Source organism: Temnothorax americanus, unplaced genomic scaffold, assembly GCF_048541705.1.
Source record: "Temnothorax americanus isolate GAGA-0224 unplaced genomic scaffold, ASM4854170v1 Scaffold2, whole genome shotgun sequence".
NCBI lineage: Eukaryota > Metazoa > Arthropoda > Insecta > Hymenoptera > Formicidae > Temnothorax > Temnothorax americanus.
In genome coordinates, this window is record NW_027509338.1 from 3,235,281 (window position 1) to 3,260,340 (window position 25,060).

At 42.8% G+C, this 25,060-nt stretch overlaps 1 protein-coding gene across 3 annotated transcripts in view; it reads left to right on the forward strand.

The window, feature by feature from the left end:
• The window catches only part of Nachralpha6 (nicotinic acetylcholine receptor alpha6), a 241,146-nt gene that overhangs the window by 127,066 nt on the left and 89,020 nt on the right, over window positions 1-25,060 (forward strand). For all 3 annotated transcript variants that reach the window (XM_077404959.1, XM_077404958.1, XM_077404957.1), the window contains exons 6-7: window positions 3,739-3,919; window positions 21,805-21,880. In XM_077404959.1, coding sequence (XP_077261085.1) covers window positions 3,739-3,919; window positions 21,805-21,880 — 257 coding nt within the window. The remainder of the gene's footprint in view (window positions 1-3,738; window positions 3,920-21,804; window positions 21,881-25,060) is intronic.

Here is a 25,060-nt window from a genome sequence, read left to right on the forward strand (position 1 = left end):
ATTTCGAGACGTTAATAAACATATTGATAATAAATCTTCTAATTAAACGGAACTCTCTGCCTCTCGCGAGAATTGCGTAAATCTGAATAATTTAAAATCATGATTTGTAAATGTAGCTGATCATTAATTAAGCTATTCTTTTAATGTACATAGAAAGAGTAATTTTAGAATCAATAAGATTACTTTGGTAAAAGATTAATTTAAATTTCAACGTTTGATTAAAGCTTTGAAAGGCAAAGTTTTTACCTTTTGTGCTCTCAAGCCTTAATTCACCAAAAGCGTAAATTTAAATCTCCATTAAAGCCACTATTTTTCTTAGCTTCTGTCCGTTAGTAGTCCTGCGGTTGAAACGACATTCGACGGTTCTTGTACGACCTGCGCAATTCACCTCCACTATTGTTATTTCGAAGGTCCAATTCACACAAACGTTCTTTCCATTCGGAAATTGAGGCGTTCAAGATCGGACTTTTCGTACAAATATTCGCCGTTACCTCGGCAGAGATGCTTGCTTAGGGAATAAAGTGCATAAGCTTCTCACAAGTTACGTCCGTAACATCGCAATGGTGCAGACAGAGCTGACCATCCTTTTGTCCGTTTCTCTCTCTCGCGCGGATTTCCTACTCATTCCTCCGTCGGCTTTTCGGATCGCGCTAAGCTCCAGATAAACATGTCGAGATATGTGCATCCTGATTATCGTGCACTGACTGCAACTATCTCGAATGATAGTAAAATCCGTTTCGTCGCGCCGCCGTGGTAGAACAATGTGTAAATCTTCTCTGTTTTTTTTTTTTTTTTACTTCTCTAGCTCTTATCATGTGTCACTTGTTGCCGCAATGTGGCGTTTTCTGCTAATCAAACGCATCAGATTAGTATGATGTAAGTCCGAACAAGTTATAGAGTTATCGCGATTTGTCTGCTAACTTTGTCGCTGAAATTTTGTTTTGCACGAACTCGCATCGTCACAGAATACCGCGGTGCTCTTAACTCGCGTTGAATACCCTTTCGCTTCGTTTCACACTTTGCCGAGGCAACGTATGCCAACAACGCTAAAAAGATTTCGCGTAACGACATCAGTTTGCGGCATGTGCGGAACTTGCTTACATTCTTAACCGTCCTTTGAGCCATCCCGGGGTAAGTACTTAACGTCGAGCAATCGTTATAGGCATTCAGGTACTTGGTTTCTCTTGGAGCGGAAACTTTTGCGGCCACTGTTGTCACAGGGTCGAGGGGTATTAACGAAAACTTTCGCAAGTTCGCGGGAAGTTTATGATGGCGCGGTATCGAGTGCAATGCAATGTCAAGCTAAATTGTAACTTCCATTACACGGGATTACGTTAACTTATATCAAGAGTGTCGCAACTTTCCTTACAATGTATTACTCAGTGATAATGGAAGCGAGCTGACGTACATTACTTGCCGTACTTCATTAAATTTCCACTCGGCAAACAACGTGAGTATCATTTTGCAAAGAATGAAAATAAAAAAGAGCTTTTATCCTTATTATGCAAGAAAATTCTATGAAATCATATTGGAGATAGATCGAGGTCGTGTTGTTGCAACTCGATGTAATTGTCAATCCTGTCGACGATGTGCCGGAAACGATCTGTCAATCTCGCGATAATCCGTCAGAAGAGCGCTATTAATCTATATATTAATGCGTCCCTCGATGTCGTTATAATTAGCCCCCTTACAATTCGATCATTAAATTCCGATGCGTCGTTATTGCGGGTTCTATTGACCAGATCGCCTATAATGTCCGGATGCCACGTGCGCGGTTTCTTACGATTCTGTTACAAATTGCTGTATAGCCGTGCAGTATTTTTCTTCGTAGCTAATTAACACGCATTCGCACAATAACAATATCATCACAATAACGGTCACAAAACTCCCGTAGTACCTAGTACTGTATCCCGGCGTATCCGCGCGCTCCTCGCGCGCATTCAGAGACAAATGCGGCAACGAATAACGAGGTTCACGTAAAAGAGGAACACGATCGACAAAATCCAATGCCCGGTACTCGCTGCAACACAGTTTCGTTCCGTCGTGCACGAACGAGATTAATTAGCCGGACACACTTTTTGGGCGAAATCCCGTTTCTCGTTAGTCTTCATTAGCCACACAACAACGACGGCAATGCCGCTATCCATGATGCGCCGGAGTAAACGTACATTAGAGAGTTCATAAAGAGCGGTTCGCACCGATCAATTTCATAAAGCCAATTTTCCCTGATACCGGGTTGCACGCGCGCGCGCGCGCGCGCGTTCGATTAAAACGCGCGTTGATCGACATCGAAAGAGAAAACGTCGCTCATCTCCGCGATCTGGGACAAATGGTAAAACACACAAAACCGACGAGACCGAATATTTAATATCTCATTGCGAATGAACGGACGAGCGCGGCAAGATCACGTACGAAGAGATACAAGATAATGATTAACACAATGGTGCTAAAAAAAAATTCAATTCTCTGCTGGAATTAATTAACTTTATTCTTCTCAAGAAGACTCACTGAAGCGCCCCTTTATTCCCCGTCATCCTCCGTCTTATCCCCTTCGTTCTCCATTTCGCGATAACGTGTAAAAGTAACGAGAGAAGCGCAAGGGCTTTAACGATACGGCGGTATCGATTTTCGATTGGCGAGAATGACATCCTCGAAACCTTCGACAATGCCGATGGCGCCTTCTCGTAGCGATTTCAAGGGAACATTAACGTCAATGCCACCTACATCGAACATTTTCGCGAGCACTCAGTATCAATTTCTACAAGTTGTCTCGCAAGATTGTCGTAATATTCGATTTATCTTTGCCAAGCGTGTACTTTGTGTAACAGCGTACAGGGCCGTCCCATTTATTAGCACGTTTCCCGGAGGAATAACCTTTCGCACACCCTCGCGCGTTTGCCGCGACATGCCCCAACATGCGACATTCAAAATCTTAATAAGCCGCCATATAAATATGTCATAAAAATTCGCGCGCACAGGTTCCCGAGACCGGTACAAGTATAAGTATCCGCTTTTATCCTTTAACGCTGTTTAAGTGGTCGCTTCGAATTATTCTTGAGGGATTAACACGAACTGGCTCACAGTATCCTTTCTCTTTTTCTTTCTCTTTTCTCTTTTCACCTTTTCGAACCCTTTCGCCCTTTTTCAGTTCCAGGTCGCACTTAAAGAGCCTCTCGTAAAAGCGGTCCTAAACGGTTTGCATTTTCATGGCATGAATAACATTCGCGAGTGTCCCGTTTTATCGTTCTCCTTCACCTTCGCGATTCTCATCTTATTATTCATTCAGGATATTGCAAGAAAGATGATTTAGATAAATGGTGAAAGTACAAGTCATATAATACGTGAGGAAATACAGCGCGTTATTCGTAAAGTAAGATAAAGATCGGTAATCTCGTCATTTCTAATTGCGCTTAATCATGAATCTGCTTAATTTTTTTCCGCGCAAGACAGCGTTTCTAATGGATATTACGGTGTCGCAAGTAAATGTAATTGGAACGGAGAAATTCCCATTCTTCAAATATCTCCATCCATCTCCTTACCTCCGACGTAAACGTGACAGTCGTCGTTCTTCGTCTGTTAATATCCTTCCTGCGAGATCTTGCCGGCAGCAACAAGAACCGATGACGTTCCCGCTCCATCGCGCGATGATTAAAGAGACGCGCGATTAAACCGGCCGCGAAACGATCACGATTGACGACTGACGAGGGTAATTAATGAAAGTGTGATATGAAACGTTAGTGCGGATGAGGGTTTCGACGGGACGTACCAAACAAACGTGGTGGTCACGCATAACGGCAGTTGCCTGTACGTCCCTCCGGGCATCTTCAAGAGCACATGCAAGATAGACATCACTTGGTTCCCCTTTGACGACCAACACTGTGACATGAAGTTCGGATCCTGGACCTACGACGGCAACCAGGTACACTACTGTCTCCACTTACACACCGACACACGCTCAATACACACCGAAAGAGCACTAAGATTATCGATCCCTTAAATTCTTCCGAATGAGCTACACGCGCTTTTACTCGGGTGAACCGGAAGCGAAGGGTGACAGAGAGCGAGGGACCGCGAAATGTGGCTGTCCCAAGTGCGATATAGCCCGCCGTGCGGTGCGACAAAGGAGAGCAGGATCTCCATTTTCACGATTACGATCTTTGGGAAAGTTTGTCGCAAAATTTTTATTTATTGTGTGCGATGCGTGATGATACCATTATGATAAAATCTTCAGAAATTTCTGATTTATCAATGTAAATTTTCTGAATACTAAAAATTTGTATTTGTCAATTTGCATTTGATGTTTCGTTATTGTGAAAACATGAATTACAATCAGTCATAATAATATATTTCAGCTAGTGTGAAATATAAAGCCATTCAAAAACTAATAATAAATTTTTTGTTTAATTTAATATTTTATTAACGCTATATACATCTACCGCTCAAATTTATTAAATATACACAAGACGGTTGTAATTAAAACTCACCGAATGTATGTTTAAAAAATGTATAAAGATATATATTTATATGAATATTGATATAATTTTCTAATACGACGCATATTTTGAAATTAATAAGTAATTAGTTGGTCGTCGAAATCGCAGCGATAAAAACGTGATTTAATCGCGGCTCTCGCCGCTTAATTACCGTCCAATTACCAATTATGGATACGCGTCTCGTTCTCGCTTAACGAGCTCGCGGCCGAATTTCCATGCGGAAAACTACCGAGAATTATCCCGTCTGCGTCGCCCCTCGGTGGTGCGAAGCGGGGATCCCCGCGGGATCCTCGGCGCTCTATCGCCGTCGGAAATAAAGCCACTTTCGTTGTCCGTTCGCTATCAGGGATCCCTCGCTGCCATGAGAGACTCGACCCGCCTCCCACCTCGTCCCAGCCGTGACCAGAAAAACCCTATCCCGCGCCCGTGACGGGCATCTCGCGGCTTCTTCTGTCCGACTCACAAGACTCACAAGTGCAACACACAATAGCGATGCTCCATAGATAGCCGTTCTCACGCTTCGTAGCTTCAGCTCGGATCTATATACATAATAGGCATATATATATATATATGATATATAGCATTACATGTTACACACGTACGACACGTATCACACGCACCGTTTTCTATAATGTGTGAGTTAGATCGAGTGCCGCGTGAGAAAAGAGACAAAGTCAGATATAGGAAAGTGTCAGGGATACCCAGCACTCCAGAAGAGAATGTTCATCGCGAGAATCGTGTCCAGTCGCGTTTTCAATGCTGTTTCATTGAAAATTTCATAACGTTTTGAGTGGATTTTTTTTTCCAGGCAATTTTCCAGGTCCGCCCCGAGGCGGAAGGAATACGTCATTTTGTGAATGGTCGATTTCACCGATTTTTATTTAAATGCGCTTTGACAAAAGCATAATCAATTTTATCGTGCAAAATAGATTGAGAACACTTACGCACTATTTTGTGCACACAAAATGTAAATTGTGCAGCATCACAGATGTCGATTAACGTGCGGAAATATGCCGATGGCGCAAGGCTTAAATCGTCGGATTCGATTTTGCCCTGTCCAATTATTTCCAAATTGCGGGTAACTTGAGGTGATCACCATTAATGGAGCGATTTCCTCGCACTATTATGGAAACGCTATTTCCATGCGTCGAATCGACGGCATCAATTCTATAATCTCAGAAAGCACTTGAGATTACCTTATTTACTCGATCGTAATCACTTTGTCGCGAATTTCTCAACAGTTCATGAACTGCACTTGTCATTTCTCACTGTTAATTACATTTAACATTTCTTAGAGAATTGATTTGACGTTTGATGTAAAATGTAACGCATTAATGTCACATTTTGATAAAAAGATTGAGGGATAAAATTAATTTGTTTAATCTTGTATGGCATAAATAAGAAATTAGCTTGCCTCGCACGTCGCTTGATTTTATTAGACGCGAGCTTACTTTTAGATGTAATTTTGTAACGCGGATTTCGAGAGCCGAGGGTGAAATTTTGTTAAACTAGCTCTATTCGATTATACAATATCTGAATTGCGGATAACCTGTGGCGACCATCGTTAATGGAACGATTTTGACACTCTCGTAGATTGTGTCGCAGATACTTCAACGTGCATTGTCAATGATAATTACATCCGCCCGGCGCTAGATAAATTGCCGTTGCCTGTATTTAAAGCGAGCAACTCGCTATACATATATAATGTACTTTTCCTAATCTCTCTGTTACAAGGTAATTATCCTCAATGATCTTTTCTATAACGTTCTTCACGATAATAATCGTGACATTTGCACTCCGACGTTTCCGCTCCGGAGAAAATTACGCATCAGAGAATCTCGTCGGAGAGAGAGAGAGAAAGGTGAGATATTCATCTTTGCTTCTTTGTCGTGATTTAATCGCCCGTAAGTTCTCCCATCAATTATCAAATTATCAAATTATCAATTATCAAAGTTCTATGCAAAATTCTCGTTTAATTCCGGTGTTGCATAAGTTCTCTACTATCTACTTAATCTCAAATTTGAAATTGGCAGTCTGCCAATATATGAATAATTCAAAGTTCTAAGTTCGTACAAGCTGTCGTAATTTTTGCACGTTGAACTATCAAATTCGCATTGATATAAAACGCCAATAAAGTTTGACGGGGATGCAGGCCGTTATTGTAAGCTCACGGTGAATCCGCCTCTCTCCATTAGGTAAGCGATAAATTTTGGCGCCGTATGGCAACTGATTCCCGTCGTCGTAAATGTGTACAGAAGCCGTGGATGCGCGCGTACGGCGGATATTAGGCATATACGACATCGCGCCTAACTCGCGACGTCGAGTTTGTCGAGCTCGTTCCCACGGCGCGCAGTTTGCAGGCCGCATATAAACGCCAAATGTTAAATTCATTTTACTTACGACCCGGCCTCGACACTTCGCCACGTCCGTGACAGTTTCCAGCCCCTCGAGACCCTCGCGCAAAGAACTGTTCGCGATCAGAGCGTAGAGAGGCACGCTAGTTCGTTTTGTCGCTCGAAATCACTCCCTGACACACAGAATTAATGAGAATCAACGTAATTTGGTATTTTATTACGCTTGACTTAAAGAATCTGTCTGATTTAAAGAAATTCCGTTAGCTTCGCAATCTGCATTGAATTTCAATTTAATAATTCTTGAATAATTTTTACTTTATTTTTAATGCTTCGTTCGATAATGATGCATGAAGTCACAATATCTTGCAATTAGTTTAAAAGACGTCTCTTATACTTTCCAGAAATATTCGATTCAAGCGCGATGCATAATTAATTTTTGACGTTCTAATTTTAAAAGTCGTTTAATGATGTGAACGCGGATAAATTACATGTATTAAATCCTTTCACGACAGGATGTCTCATATAAGAATATTTATGTTTCCCGATTTGCGAAAAGGGACATTTGCACACAAAAATTCAACATGGACTGTCCGATATCTTTATTGCGACATATTTCACGATTTGCGCGCAAGAGAGAAAGAATCATACTTTATGGTAACGATTTATCGCGACGTTGGTGAATCATGCGACGATTGGTAGTGCCGGACTATAAAGTATACTGAAAATGACAAATCGTGATTTTCCGTTTGCTGCTGATACACCGTAAAACATTGCACCGCATCGTAATAAAGCTCAGCGAATGTTCGCTAACGGATAATGCACTTATCGCGACGGGATGGAATGAGAACAACAAGTGTTTCACCCACACACACACACATACACACACATGTTCATAAAATTTTTAACGATTCGCCACTAAAGTCCATTGTTAGTGTTATTACCGTCATTTAAAAGAAATATTTTTTGTCGAAGCAAAATCGGCCAGATCGAAATTAAATTAATCATCATACGCACATACACATATATATATTTTTATTTGTTTGAATATTTTTATTTATTCAACCAAATAAATGCCGCAAAATATTGAAATTTAAAGTTATGAAAATTAATACGTAATTTTCACGCTCTTTTGTGCCTATGTTGTATTTTGTGGCAATTTCTCGATTCATCGGCGTTATTGATTTTAATAATATCAAAATCATTAACCGCCCGTGGCGGCTTTGTTGCACGCTTTGACGATAAATAAGGTGCATGCTTTAGCATTCTTATAAATTGCGCGTCGAACTATTTCCTCGCTGTCACTGCCGATAAATTTACAAACACTCCGTCATTCTTCTTTGTTCTCCTCGCTTTAATACGGCCGACGTCGATAAGATTAAAAAACTATTATTGCTTTTCAGACGGGGGCTATCTCGCGGGTAATAAATAATCTTCGTACTCTCTCTTCCGCTACGCGGTCGCGGTCCCATCGATTTCCAGTCCGGGGGCAATAAATTTGGTCATTATTTGTCTAAATGCGTGTGAAGTTCCTCGTGTCATTTCGCGTAACACCCATCTGTACCTCTTAATCATGGCACAGACAGAATTTACCGTGGGACATACATATTTCAGACACATTTCAGCGTTTGCAATTTCGGTATTCACAAATTAATCATTTGTCTGTAGTTTGTAGTACAACTAGTTTGACAGAATGAAATATTATATATATATCTCTTATATTATATATATATATATCTCAAGAGTCATGTTAATGAATCAATTTTTGTATGCAAATTTTCATACACAAGTTTCTTTTATAATAAGTAATATTTTTGAATACCTAGAGATTTCAAGCGCTGTATTTTTATGTGCAACGATCGTGTCGCGCGAACTCTTTAAGACACGATCGAACTTAACACGATTTGCACGTCCGGGGGTAAAATCAGTTCTCCGATAAATTTCGCGGTTAAATAATAAATAATCTGTCCACTTTTGTACCTCTTTCTCTCCGGTGTTTCGTCGTCGTCGTCGTCATATCACATATAATAAATTGACCGTAAAGTGCTTGCGTACACTGGTTCATCGAACTTTGTCACCGACCGAAAGGCAAACTCGATAATAATGGAATCTTAATGAGGGATCAATGTCTTTCGAATCACCGTTGATAGTGCCGGACCGGAGTGTTATTAGCGGCTCTCATAAAACGTTCATAGGACGGGAACGGTTTTCCGATCGATGGTTGCCTTTAATAACGAGGACGTCGTCGCGCGAGATGTGAAAAGACGGCGCGGTGCATCTCTGTCCGCCGTCGAAATCGATCACTCGGCCGAAGTATTATTATGCGGTTCTTTTAAATCTTGGAAATTGTCTCGGACAAAAGCATACTTTCCCGTAGACAACGCCACCGCTTTGCGCCCAAAGTACTTCATCCGCCATTATAAAATCGCCCGCAGTCCCCAACGGGGACTCCTCCTCTTAAATTACATTCGCCATTAAGTTCAGTCCATTTTAACTTCACGCTCATTTTAGCTTCACAGCAACTTCACCATGCCCCGTAATAGCATCGCCATAATCATCCGTTTTACACTGGCATATACACATACGTTGCTTATTCGCTGGTATTCGCGCGGATCTATTACTTTATTAAATCGAATTTAGATATCTTCCTATCTCGACACGGTGACAGAGCGCGCTCACAAAAACTGATCAAATATAAACGAGGAATCACGTTGTCGGCTCTACGTCCGCGCATAAAAATTTAGTTTTGTCCTGATAAACAAATTTATTTATTCAACTCACAGAAACAACTCAACGCGCAGTTAATGGACGGGCGTGGTCTCTATGCCGCAGAGACGATTTTACGAGGCGCAGGCATAAACATTTACTGTTTTCGACGGAAATTCGTTCGCGCGCGTTTTATTCGTGACAATAAAATTTTGATTTTTTTTTATGCCCGTCCGCATTTCACAACTGGTCCGTGCGGTGTTAAATCGACTTTTCATCGACACGCTAATTTGATCCATTTTCTCTGTTTCCGAACGATTTATTTTTATTCTAATTGCGCGCTGAATCGAATTAATTGGGAATCTTCCTTCGGAGTGCTGGGGAAACGACTTGTCTGATGAACACAGTCAAAATAACCAAGATCTTGCAACCACATCACGAGCGCAATCTGAGCACACTAATTGGCTATAGCTATGTTGAATCTTATATATACAATGGTGTCGACATATACATTTAACCTTCCTACGTAGAGGAGGGCGCTATGATGGGCTGATGTCGCTTGCCGGTGTTACTTTGCTTTCACGGGCTTTTCCTTCGAGTATCAAACGAGAGCTTTCGCTATATCTATATATATATATACATATATACATACATACATAGGGTATATACGATGAGAAGTGCGGAAGTAAAGCAATAAGAAGCGGGAGAAGAATAGGGAAAGAATGAAAAAAAGACCAGAAAAAAAAAGAGTGGAGAAATAACGAAAACGACGGAAAATAAGACAACATGATGATTTCGGGATTTATATATGCAAATACACAGATTACCCTTCGCGTCTCCCCACGCGAAAAAGAGACGATACTGCAGACGTAGAAAGGTGTTTAGGACGACCGCGAATACACAACTGACTCAAACTATACTTATACATGCTTCACACACATACATCGACCAGTCAAAGCAGGGACCACGTGATTATGTCTGAGCTGGGAAACAATTTTGCATGGAGCACACGTCCACGCCGTTCTACTATCGACTCCGCACCGATTGTCCTACGCCGACTTTCTTTTTCGAATAACTGTCCTCCTGGCTCTTCCCGAATTCTTCTCGATTTCCTGAGTTCCAAGTTTAAGTTTCCGTCCATTCATATATATATTTTTTTTTTTTTAATTTTTACAACGATTAAAGACGCATGCCTGATGTATGTATACGCTTCATATATTCAATATCTCTCGGACTATCTTTCTATTTCCCACCTAATACCGCTTTAACAATTTTTCGTGCATGTAACGGTGATCTCTTTGCTGCGCATGACGTGCATATCTTGTCACGACGATAACTCGTAGCTAGAGGAAGGTGAGCCTGTTGTGCACTTCGCGTTGTGTTTTCCGCTGCTTCGGAATTAGTTTCGATTCGAAGCTGGATAGTACTCGAGTAATTCAGTAGCTTGTTGACAAACGTTAATTAAGGAATGTTGCGAGTACATCGAGAAATAATAGAGCTCTTTCGAGCATTTATAATTTAGATTTTTTTCGAGCGTTGAAACCATTAAAGAAAAGACATTTTACTTACCGTTTGTAAGTATTATGTATATCGAGTGATCCATCTAAATTCTTACACGCTGATTTTTCACGTAGAAGTATTGCTTCTTATACCTTTTTTAATGCGAAGATAAAGAGATCAATGGCCGATCATATATCGACCTGTATCACTGACTCGACAGAGCGTAATACTAATCTCTCAATCAAATTGTCAAATGCGGTCGAATAACGAGTGAAATCTGTCACCATTGACAGAATAAGCCACGCCTTCTACGCTCTAAGAAAATGTTAATTGATTCAACGCTTAATGAAATAATCGGCGACACGACAGATCTTACATCCAAGAAGTACGAGTACATATATATCTAAAAGCGTTTTAATCACTACTTGTTCAAATTCCGCGATATTAAACATTATACGTAAAATGATGCCAATTATCAAAATCTATAACGCGAAGGCTGGTGCACGGTATCGATTAAAGAATGACGTCGATTGGGAAAAACGATCAAAGGAGGAGAAATTAATGCTCCTCTTACTCGTGTCGATGGCGGATTACGGAAGTGTGCTCGCGCGTAATCCGCGACTACGCACCACTTTACGTAATCGCGCCAGCAGCAGCAGTAGCAGCAGCAGCAGCAGCAGCCAAGGATCACTTTCCTCTCGAGTCGATTTATCCGAGGCGTGAGAGAGTCAGAGAGTGAGAGAGTGAGAGAGAGAAAGAGAGACGCCTCGCTCGCGTTCATTCAGCGGGATAACTGACGACGACGACGCTCCCGTTCCGTGCAATTTTCCGGTCGCTTCGTCATCGCCGATGCTTCCGGCCATTTCGTTTATGAACAATTTGCGAGGACTCCTCCCGACCCTCTCCCGTCGCTCTCTTTCTCTCTCTCTCTCTCTCTCTCTCTCTCTCTCTCTCTCTCTCTCTCTCTCTCTCTCTCTCTCTCTCTCTCCCCCCCCTCCTCTCCTCCTTCCCCCCTCCTCACCACCTTCTCTCTGCCTTCTCTCTCCCCTCTCTCTTTTTCTACAATCCAGCTTTTTTCATTCTCCTTTTTATTTCTCATCTTTCCTCCTCGAGAGCAATTCCTCCTCGGCGATCCGCCACACGTTTAGTCTATCGTCCAAGGGTCAAATCATTTGCAATCTGCCGATCCACTATAGTGAGTCCAGACTGAACTTCCTACCTTCCGTGGAGTCGATAGCTGAGTGACGTCTCCGTGCCAGAGACAGGCGAGTCCTCATTCTTGACATTCTCCGTTTTGGTCGCACGCGCGCTTTGATCCGACACCCACGAGAGCTAATTCTCGATCGATCCTCGTGCCAACCACCTCCGGGACGCTTCGATCCGTTGGCCTTTTCTTCAACTGACCATTCGCAGTAACATACACCGTGTGTTGCCAAAAATTTTCTTTCGACCGACATAGCAGAATGCAATAGTATGTCACGTGGTCATCAACATGATCATAAAGGTAATTCCCAAGATTTAGCAACTACAGATTACGTGACAAGTGTTATCAGCATTTAATCGAACAAATTTCTATCGAAAAGTTTTTCAAACATCTACGAACGTATTCAATTCGAAGTCGAATTCTTTGAGGAATTATCAGCAAAATTGTAACTTATAAATAAGCTCTGCTATCTTACGACGACAGTGTTTCCTGTATAATAACTCGCAATTTACAACTGTTATAAGATTCCGTTGACAAGCAGGTCATAAATTCCCGCGGCAATATGAAAGATGGAATAGGGATCGTGACCCAACGTTAGATTATTGTCGGTGAACTGTTAATCGTAAACCGAATATATCCTTAACCCCTGTTTCACGGCAGATGGGTCATCTGTAATACAAATCAATGAACCGCCAACTGTGCGGATTAAGATATGCCGTATACACGCGATCACGTATGAAATACATACACACACAGCGCACCTAGAGAAAATTACGGAGGGAAAGGGACAAACGCGGTAGAATTAATTGAATATTGGGTCGAAGTTTACACCCACGAATATAATACATCCGACCTACCGATCAGCCAAACTTCAACTACTCCATTGATCGTCAACACAGATTACAATTTGCTGGAGATACTTTCCACAGAGTTCCGTGATCTTAATAACAATATCATGAGTCTCCTTCAAGTTTGGTTTACAGGATACTTAATAGCGAACTTGTTACGAAATAAAAGCTTGATTCTTAACGCGTAGCCGAAACAGTGAATTTTATTAAAGAAAAAGTTTCGCGCACCAGGAAAGTTTAATTTAAAAGAAACTTTGTATCTTATTTTCGTCTTGTTTCGATTTACATGAAGGTAACACGCATAACACCTACTATAGCAACACTATTGTTAAATAATGTAGCAACACGTGGAGGGACACGGATCGAATCGATTAATTGAAAAAATGAAAGAATGCTCTGTAACAGAAAAATAAATTATAACGTAGAATCTCCAAAGAATGAGTACTCGCTGTGGGCAAAGCTTAGGCTAAGTTCGCGTTCGCTTCGCGCACATATCAGCGTGCCCTCATCTTATCGAGAGATTTTTGTCGTTATCGTTGATTCTCGTATCTTGATTCGGGGCGATCCTTCAAAAGGATCGATATCCTCGAGGCAGCGAATTAATTATTCCAATGACGTTTGCCAAACACGTTCTCGGAGTCTTGCAAGTGGAAGTAAAAAATTGTTTAGAAATCTGATCTCATTCGTCGATATTATTTACTACAGAGAACATATTAATTGCGTGTTGATTACGTTAGCCAGGTTGACCAGGTTGGATGAGCTGGCGAAAGAGTCCTGAGCTGAATACACAAATATTTCCAGCGCTGTATCGTTTTCATAGTATACGTTATGTACCATATCGGAAGAGCAATATCGTAGTTGCCGCAATAATTTTGCGTTAATTCGAATCGTGCGTAAATGGAGATTGACGTACGTTCATTAATTATGTGAAGACCGATAAATTGAATCCACACGCACAAATCGAACGTGCGTGCAACGTTTAAGCCGTAAAACTGAAACCGTAATTTTCTCCTCTATTTCACGTTTTACAAAAGAAACGAGAAGAAACGCAGTGCCAGATTACCAAGAAACGCGATTACCAGAGCTAACCGGATTTGGCACGCGCCTCGCAAATTACGAACTCGCGCGTGTCTAATCTACCTTAAGCGCATAACACGTCAATAAATATTCGCGCGCGTATATGCTGATCGGCGGCTTGCGGTTTACGCTACCCGTACACGTATATACACATCATATACGTGCGCGCGGTGGTTGTGCCACATGACGGTTTCTTGTTGCCAAGCGACACAAGGCGCATGTTTCTCACGCCACTTGCATTCGCGAATGATAGACCGCGAACAATCTCGCAGATTTTCATTCACCCCCGCCGTTCCCTTTCGCATCACCCACATTCACGCCGCGTGAAATACGCTTCAACAAACGATCTTTCCACGGCAATTTAGCCGCTCGTCGTCACCCGAGCTTATTCTCGAAAATTCAAAGGGCAAAGAAAATTTCAAATGCGACCCTATTCAAGGAACAAGATGGGGGGAATGCAAATGCGCAAGTGCACTCAAAGCTATTCGCCGCGGCAAGGAAAATCGTCGCAAAATCTCGCTTAAAGCGAGAAAGAGAGAGATATTCCAAGTTATCATCCCTATGTTGCACCATAGAGAAATTCTTAATTGGGCAGTGTTCCGATAGGAATCGCGAAAGTTTACCAGCGTGTTCTCGCGTGCTGATGATAACGGCAATCTTCTCGTTCGCACACATAGGCATAATTAAACGTATACGCCCGGGAAAATACCTGACAAATTAGTCGGCCGACGAAGCAAAACGGAAGGAAAAAAATTGAGGATACGAGCACACAAAGCCGAAAAATTCCACTCCACGAATCACCTGGCGCGGCGAGTGCCGCATTTTTCAAATTTTTAATCGAGTCATGACGCGCGACTCGCAGTTTTGCGGGGGGGGGGCGACAATAAAATTTTTCTCCGCCTGGGCGAGACTATAGACATCGGGAAATATGAACGAGGTGCTCGATACCTGCCTTTCACCTGTTGCACGTGTGTTTCTGCCGCACCGCGGTGTGCAATGACACTTCTGCCTTGAAGCAGCTGCTTCCTTCTTCTCTTTCGCGTTGCGTCTCGCGTTTCCCGCGCGAGTTCTCCTTCGTTTTTGTCGCGCACCCTTGCAGTCGTCGATCCGTCAGTATATATCGCATCCTCGAGCGACCGCCCCCACGGTTGCCCGTGAAATTCCCCGCTCTCGGAATTTTATTCCTCGTCGAGACAAAACGGACGGCCGCGAGAGCCCATTTGACTGCAGCGAATTACGTTCCTCTCGATCGCCTCGAATTGAAATCCCGGGGTTAGTAAATCAACGGGATACGAGTTGCGGACATTTATTTTAAGCATGCTGGTATTGATCGGCGCCACGAACGGTTTCGATTTGTCTGTCTGTCATTGGCAGAGAATGACGCCAAGAATCGATCGGGCGTATTTTCAACTCGCGTGTAAACGATAACTTTACGCGAGACAGATTTAATTTTATCGCAGAACGCGTAACGTACGGTCAGATAAGTATCCAGTATCTGTCTAGAGTAGACATTCACGTTGCATAATGAAATTTGTTCTGAGGACGATAAGATAATTATAACGGTCTCGAAATACATATAAAAACGTAAAACACAATACACTCAATTTTATATGCAAACTTCCACTTGCAGCGACAACGGGAGATACATAATTAACAAAACATGACAACGATGACGATGAAATTTCCTAAAATCAATGACGGGGCACTTACCGCTAAGTGGCAGACCTTGATATATAAAGGAGACGAAAATGATCATACGCGACTCAGGCGCGAAGCGAACGCGTTTGTTCGGATGCGCTCTTACTTGCGTGCCCCTCGGCGCACTCGATCACGAATTACAGATCAAGCTGTAATGAAATCTGCTACGTGAAACGTGCGGTGCGTGCGAGCTGGGGCACTCATGTAAGACCACGTGCCGAAACGAGAAAAAGAAAAGAGGGAAAGATGTACCGACCTCTCTCGACGAATACATTAAGCTGCGTTCTTCTTACCAACCCTTAAGTGTTACTCGACGAGAAGTTGGACATCCCAGTTGCTCGAGGAAATTGTCCGCACACGGCTCGCTCGCGCTGTCTCGGCTCAGAGCATCGGGCGTCTCGTTCCGACAACTGGATTGGTCATAGAATCGCGAAATCGCAGGGTCGCGCGCTCGTTATATATCCGCAAATCGATTGTCATGCGAGCGCGCGGGACCGACGATAAGGCGCGCCCTCGCGATCGGCGAGGACTCGTTGATGAACCGAGACAACAAGACGCGCCGAGGCGGGCGATTTCCTCCTTCCACATTTGCGTGTCGGACGAACTGAATTGTAGATCGTAAAGAATCGTAAAACCCCCAACTCCCCACACCCATAAAAATATATCGCAATGTCGGGGCGGTGCCGTTACCGCCGCCCTTCTTTCGCAGTGCAGCGTGCGGCGGCAGCGGTGGAATTTCTTTCTCTCTTCCCTTTTTTTTCTTCTTTAATTTTAACTCGACTTGGCGATTTCGCGTGAAAAAAAGTGCCTCAGTCAGCTGAACCTGCGCGTATAACTTTATGATGCGTGGGGCGTTATTTTACGCGAGCGAAATATTTCATATGGATATCTCGCGTCGCGCTCTGCAAAAAAAATCGAGATAACGGCGCAAAGTATCGGGAAACATTGCGATTTGCGGATTTTACGTCGGACAGTAACGTTTCGTCTTCGTCCTTGGATTTCACGCGGCCGAAAATTTTCGTGGAACTGAGAAAAGCGGCTTTTGTTACATATTTCAGCGATGCCGCGATCGATCGCGCGCCCTACACGGGGAATCGAACAGCATGACGGGCCGCGTATTTTTGTCGGTTGGCCCTTACCTCGTTGAATATCGCGCAGAAACGACTCCCCCCCGTCCAAAAACCGCGGAAAACACAAACCGCGTACGCACGTGAGCGTGCATATATGCGCGCACCCGCGGAATACGATATTTACGCGAATTCGGTATTTACGAGCGGAACGATCGGCCGCGCGAGATTCGGTGATCAATACCGAGCTCGTTTGCGCGTTTTCGTGCGAGTTCACCTCGGTCCCCTTCGGTGAATTCGAAATGTTCGGAAAACATTCGGAAGTCTCGCTCGTTAAAGCGGGCTACACACAGATATATATATATATATATATATATATATATATATATATATATATATATATATATCAAGAAACAGTATCGTGATACCATCTCGATAAGATATGTCTCAGATCATGTACTATACACATACACACACTGCGATATGTAGCAGGTAACACTTATCTCTAGTACCGACAAAGAGTGCATGATTTTTGAAAGTGAGGTGTCAACTTCACAGTGGCGATTAGCTATAGGATCTATCGCGAGATTACTCTACACACTTGAAAACAAGCTGAGACATATCTTAGTATCATTGTTTCGGTCTCTATGTATTCCATCGATAGGGAGACTAGATTCATGTATCGATACTCGTTGATACTTATTGATACATGAAACCTTCGGAGACTTACCCACTCACGATGAGACGTGACTCGTGAAACGGTATCACGATACCGTTTCTCGATACATATCTCTGTGTGTGTATAGCCCGCTATCGCGGCCACGCCGAAGAACCGAGCTTTATCGACCGGAACAATTCAATCGCAACGAAAATTTTCCTTTTCCCTTTTTTCCCCTCGTCGCGCGTCGTGAGAAATCACCGCGCGAATATCTTCTCTTATCAATGGCGCAACGGTGATTTTTCGATGGATTTTGAAACGCGTTTGTAGGAGTCGTTAAAAGCTAGACGGAAATCAATTAAAATGCGACCGTTAAACACCCGACGCAATCGAGCCGAACAGCGAGAGATTCCATGGACAACGGCGTAACGCGAGGACATCCGATACACGTTTTCGCACGCATGCACGCGGCGAAATTTACGAGCGCTGTGATCCATCGTGACCCGATGGGATAGGTGCCGAAATGCGTCGCTCGTTTTCGACCTCCCGATTACGCGCCCGTCGCCCGTCGCCGTCGCTGCAGGTTGCACTGCCTCCCCGCATCGAAATGCAGTCCGATCGCATTTCCACCAATTACTCTGCCGCATATAAACATTGTCTCTCCCCGACCCCCGCCCCTCGACTCATATCGACTGCTCTCCCCCCCCCCCATATTTGACATATATAAATTGTATATCTGTATTTTGTGCCAAACTTGAAGACTTATTGTCGTCTATATGTCGTACACCCGAACTTTGTTCGATCCATTTCGCCCTCCGTCACTCAACGTATCAACATCAACCGTATTGATTGATATGTCTGTACAGCGTGTGTGTCGCATGTCATGTGTGTGTGTATATATATGTACAGAAATTAATGGCGTTTCGTGTCGTAACGCGGCGTAGCTTGCATGCTTTCTTGACGGTGCATAGGTGATATCCCCAACGCTCACACGCAGATTTCCCTCCATGTCCTCCCATGTCACGTGTCCGTGTGAACGTGTTCGCGCATCAGTAAACTTACAAAACGGGGATTGAAACCGGAGTAACTTTAGCGAGTTCAAATTTCAATATCGTAATCGATGTATACAAAAATAACTTCCACATGTATATTCCGCGAGTAGTATATAAGCCGCGCTCTTTATATCCCGAAGTATCGAGACTCGAACTTGCCGAATAGTTACAGCTCGCCAGTTCCGATCCCCCGATCACAGAGAAAACATACGCGTTCGTGTACGTCTGTATACGTGTATACATGTGTGAACGCTTGGATGTGAATTCGTGTAAATGTAAACTCGTTAAGGAGCATGGTCAATCGCGCTCATTGTTTTGAATCGACTTTAAACGTAGTCGCGATTGTATGACGTCGCGAAACACGAGCGCAACACTGATGTGCTTCGACCGTGACGTTCCTTCCTCTGCATCAAGTCCGCTGCATGCCATCACATTTATTTTCGCGTGGTCTCACACTACGACAATCATCTTACAATCGTATCTTCAGAAGCGCGCGAGTAACTCTTGCCCGTTGAAAGAGCTCTCCAAAAGCTGACGATCGCCGGCGCGATTGTGCAGCGTCGATATTTCGGAGAGTTTCGTGAATTAGGAGAATTTGTGGTCTCTCGGTCGGAGATCGAGTCTGCAAATCCGTACACCTCTAAAGATACCGAAGCGTTTGTTTAATTATCGTTTTACGTTGCAATCGAAAAACATCGAGATGATGTTAAAGACTAACATCATTTCTAATTGATTACATATTAATGTTTGCATGCATGCATCCATTTACAGTAACAAATTGAAGCCGGTATAATTTGTATATAGGTTCGTATTTCAATATTACGTATCTATGCGAGTATAATCATCATGTTTATTCAAGTCGGTGGGAACACAGTGTCACAAAGTACATTTGTCCTCGTACGCGGAAAATCGAACCGGTCACAATTATACCGGTTACGATTTTAGATTTTACAGGTGGGATTTAGCGGTCGATAGCGAAAACCGGCTCGTTCCCGAATGTAATCACCCGAGGTTATGATTATTAGACGAGGCCCTCTATTGCACGCGCAGGAAGCGGATCCTGCGGGGCCACTCCTTAACGTCATCGGCCTGATTAAGCCTGTTGGATAAGAGGCGTTATATATGAAGATTGAATTTAATTAGTTAAGGGGTTGCGGCGCCGCGCCGCCGCAGCCAGCGCTTTTACATCTCGAGACGTCCATTCCCGATGCATCGCGTTGGCGCAGTATACCACGTGTAGCCGCTCCGGTGGAGTAAGGGCCGAACTAAGCTACGAAGCAAAATATATATGTGTCGCGATGAATTATGAGGGGCTAACTTTGCGAGCCCCGATGTATCCGGTCATAATTTTCGCTACAAATTTTACGATATACCTTGCTGTACAACAAGTTCCGGCAAGCAGCGCTTGTCGGAATTATTACGGAGGATGATCATATAGACGAGATCAGATTTGGACGGGAAAGAGAGAGGACGATGGCGAGAGGGTGAACGAACGATCTGATTGGACGAGTCGATGACAGACCGGATAGGGAATCTTCTCGAGAACGAGAAAATAAACGCGACGTAACCGACGGTCGAACTGCAAATGTGATTGCTACACCAGGAACCTCCTTACAATTTTCTCGGTACGAACTACGAACGTAACGTGGATCTTTGCGTATATTCAGAAAAATACGAGGTACCGTTCCCTCCTCTCGAAGATGTACGTAGTGCATCAAGAACTATTGAAGTCTTATCGAATTCGTTTTACCGTTATTGTGCCCAGGAATATTGGAGAAAATAACGTCTTTGCGAATAATAACATATCTCCCCCCAAGGAATAACGTTTGCCAATATCGTGAGAGAGCTTGGAACGAAAAGGTGTTTGCAAAACTTATATACGACAATATCAATTATTATATATCAGTATTTATGAATTCACATAAATTTATTCCATTTGATTAATATATGATTCGCATTGATCTCCGCGATCTCGTTGCTTCTGTAAATGATTAAATAATGAACCGCCCAGGGTTATTCCATCCATCAGAAAAGGGCTTCTTCGGAGCCTTCGATGGCCCATGGGAACCGGGCAAACCATATCCTATTTGGCGCCAGATCAAAGAGCAACAAATACCCAACGAGCGGCACGGAGCTTAAAAGAACCTGGAAAATCTTTTCAAAGTATCTCCGGCATCGTCACTTTATTTCCCGTCCTCCAATCCTCCATGCAGATAAGAGCTGAGTAGCGGAGATGTAAGCGGCAGGAATCTTTTGTTCAAGACTTCTTTTAATTACTTTAATATGATTGCAGCGCGAGATATCCGCGTAGAGAAGTAGCAGGCTGTGAAATTTTTTGGTCAACTTTTATCTCACTTTAATTAAAATATCTGCACGGAGTAATCGAGCGCAAAATCTACATAAATCAAGTTGTTCTTAAAACTAATATTTCACCGTACGAAAATATGTACGGATAGGGATATGAATGAGGGTTATATTGACTTTACTTTTCGCAAAGCTCTCAGATTAATATCTCGTTTGTAGCACCTTAAACTCGTCGAAGACAGGAAACTTATCAAACTCTCGCAAAATTTTTTGAGTCCTTCAAAATCTTGTATCACGGAATATGTAATAGCTTGAAGCTCTTCGAAAGCTAAAGTCAACTAATTTCCGTTCTTCCACGGGCTTGCCTTATCAAATATTCGCGGCGATGCGTGATATGATTTTAAGTTTTGCGCGTAGAGCGGCTATATGATTACTACGCCTTCGCGGCGGAGCCGAGCACAAGTTGCGAACCTCCATCGGAGAATGAGGACTTCTTGACCACGCGGAAAGCAATTTTCAGCGACGGTGAAGAGCCAGTTTTCCGCCTGTCGGCCGCACGAACGCGTTTTTCCAGGCGCTCACGGCGCCCTGCTTCACGAGAGAGAAATCACCGTCTCTTCTTCGCACCGTCCCACGGCCAAACGGATTCTCCCGTTGCACGCCTTATCACGTAACGTCGGTTTGCGGATGCACCATCTCGTAGACGTAGTAGTAGACGTAGATATAGTCGCGCGCGAGCGGAATTCTCAGTAGTTGCATGCGCACGTTCGGCTTCGAGTTACCTAAACGAAATGTTCCCCATCGTGTAGATACGTGCCCATCTTAATCAAACTTTGACCTTGGTAGCTCGATCTGGTACTCAACTCAGAGGAGGGTGGTGACTTATCCGATTTCATCATGAACGGGGAATGGTACCTCATCGGTGAGTTTCACTGAGCAAGTTTACGACTTGTCAGGCCAATCAGACTCTGCCTCTGTATTGGCACGAGTATATATTTGTATGTGTGTTTGTGTGCGTAAGGGATCGTGCCTATTGAAGGCTAAGAATAAAATCTCGAATCGACTCGATGCGCATCAATAAATGGATTCTGCAGTAATAATACGGAAGTAAAGCGCTGGATTATGTAGTATAAAATGCATTTAAAAAAGTGGATAAAAATAAATTTTTGAGAATTTTGATTATCACTCAATATCACTTAAAAATTGATATGTATTAGCAACGCTTGAAATAGCGACGATTTTTTTTTACACTTTGTCTCTCATAAAAAATTGTTTCATCGAAACAAACGAAATTTTAAAAGAATTCGATCGACGTGTTGTTTTAATGGTCGACAAATACTAATTGTGAAACAAAAAGCATATTACTTAATTTCTATTAAAAAATTATATCTATTAAAATTCTTATATTTATATATTATATCTATTAAAGTTCTTAATGTTAATCATATACGGATATCCGCACATATAATATTATATAATATTATCATTATTATTTTTTTACTGTTATTTTAATTGTAAAGGTCTAAGGCTTATAAGTTTAGTTTTATTGCTGATACCTTATCTCTTGAAGTGTAGCTTTCTATATTTTCGCTTCTATATATGTATAGTGTAATTCATCTTACTTACACTTCAATAAAGTTATTATTTCGGGAAAAAAATGAATAGTATATAAATGCGGAAGAGAAGAAAGAAGTCAGTTTGACATAATTGAAATTCTCTTTCTTGCCGTTTCACGTCCAGACTTCAGCCTCGTCTGTTCTCGGCACGCATATGTACAATGGTAATGCACCTACGTTAATCCGTCGCAATTTGCGAATCTGTTTGTACAACGTGCACATTGTAAAAGTACAGAATGGGGATGGCATTACGAATGCAATAATATATTGCAAGGAGCTATTATGGAATTCAACGATTCTATTTTCGAACGGTAATTACGCGGTCATATCTTTATCGGCTGATTATAATCTTTCATCCGCGTTTCATCGCGATTGCGCTACATATACGCAATCAGAGTATTTATTCAACACAATTGTACTCAATAACAACGCAAGCTCGGGTCCTCGAATCGTTACCTCCTTTAAGAGCGATCTTTCGTTTACGAGACTAATTCTCGCAAATAACGACAAGCCCGTTCTCCGCTTCCAATTTTGTGTTGTGCGATGATACGAATACACAATTCGGAGTTACGACTGTCTCTTAGCGCCAGTCGGGGTCTATTGAATATTCCCGAGTACAAATGTATTTATTCATCTCAACTTCGTCAGCATAATTATTTCAAAAGTCGAATAACTCCCTCAAGACAAGAATCTTGAATTGTTCCGCTGTATATTTATACGATGAAAAAAAAAAAGTCTTTTTTAACTCAGTTTGTACACGTCGTCCTATCGTCCTTTTCAGAGCCACCTTCTGCAGCTTTCATAAAAGTAGAGGGTGTATCGCGAAAGAAAATCTCCGTCGTGATTCGTTCCAGCTTCTCGACCGGATTCTGGAACGCAAATTTCGCTGGTGATACGAAACAGCGTCATTGGTGTGTGAAGGAATGCTGATGGAAGCCGTTAAGAAACCGCAACCACTCCTCCCCTATTCCCCCCTTATTCTCTTCTCCCTCTGGCTTTCCGTCATGTTCGCAGATGTTGTATCCTGAAGCTTCTCGTTTCGTGCGAAGTCGCGATCGGTGTCGCGCGCGACTAAATAGAAATCGAAGGATTTTATGGGGTCTCCGTGTCTCGGCGTTGCCGCAATGGCGTATAACTTTACGGCGGTATTCTTTCGCACATGGCGCTGTATTCCTCGTATCCTTCTTGTCTTCCTTATTTTTCCTACCTCTCACTTATTGGTCCCGTGTTCCTTTACGACTACATTCCTCGAGCTCGCGTATCGAAAAGTGCTATTCGCGTACGACGGTTTTCTCGAAGTGGATTCGGCCGGGACTGTTGACACGTCGAAACTGCTCGAAAGAGAGATGGAATCTATGATCGACTCGGTCTAGCATCTGAAAAAATCTTGCGGATATCCGTATAAGAAAGAAAAATACCTTGAATTAGAAGGGTTCATTCTTCTGGAATGAAACTGCAAGAGAGATATAAAGAACAACAATATATGGGAAGCAATATGCTCTATAAAATGAAAAAATTTACATTGACATATTTACATATAGGTATATAGGCTTATATTTTTTTTATAATTTTGTTAATGAATTTAATGAAAATCAACAAAATACTTTTTTTGCAAATTGAAGGAGGTGAATGAAAAAAAAACTTGAATTGAAACTAATCGATATTAAGCTTCGGCTATTATTTAAGAGGTAGCAGAGACAAAGTGTGCTCAATTGCGATACCAAAAAATAAAACACCAGCTCGATGCCTCCGACCTGTGCTCCGACCGACAAAACGATACACTCGATGTGTGTTGGTGGCCGACACATCTAATCGGCGCGTCGATGTGGCGCGTGTAATTAAGAGTGTCGCCCTTAAACCCGTGTTTGCGGAGACACGTTAATTATCTCGAGGCGGATGCATCGAGCATGGTCCACGTGCCGAAATACAAAGAAAAAGTCCTTGAAGAACGAGCAACCAGCAACAAGTGAGTATCCGATATCGCGATGTTCGAGATCGATTCGAGAGCCCGCGTCCGATCGGAAGCTATTAAGAAACCCTCCATCCTCAAAAAGTATCGAGCGGTTGCGGTCTGTTGCGGTCAAGAGGTTGCCTTTTTAGTCTTTAGCAGATTTCCCCCCCATCTTCGTTGAGAGAATGCGCCACAGCAGGTGCATCGTATTTAAAATTCGCGAGGACGGCAAGTTCTATTTTATCGCGTAGCACATATATCGTCGCCGTTCGTTCGCCAGTAGCTCAACTCGTCGAAAGCAGAAATTCGCGAATTCGCGAGATCTTTTTGTTTCTTACGAGACGTGCCGTAATCCTAAGGTAGTTTAAGACAAGCCCACGAGAAGTAACCGTAGAAAAATTGCTACGGGAAGTAACACGACGTGACTCGCTCGCACGAATCTTTCGGGCACAGGTTGCCACCCATGACTCGACGGCATTTACGAGTTCACGTAGCCTCGCGATAAAACAGATGGATGGATGATAGATAGACCCCA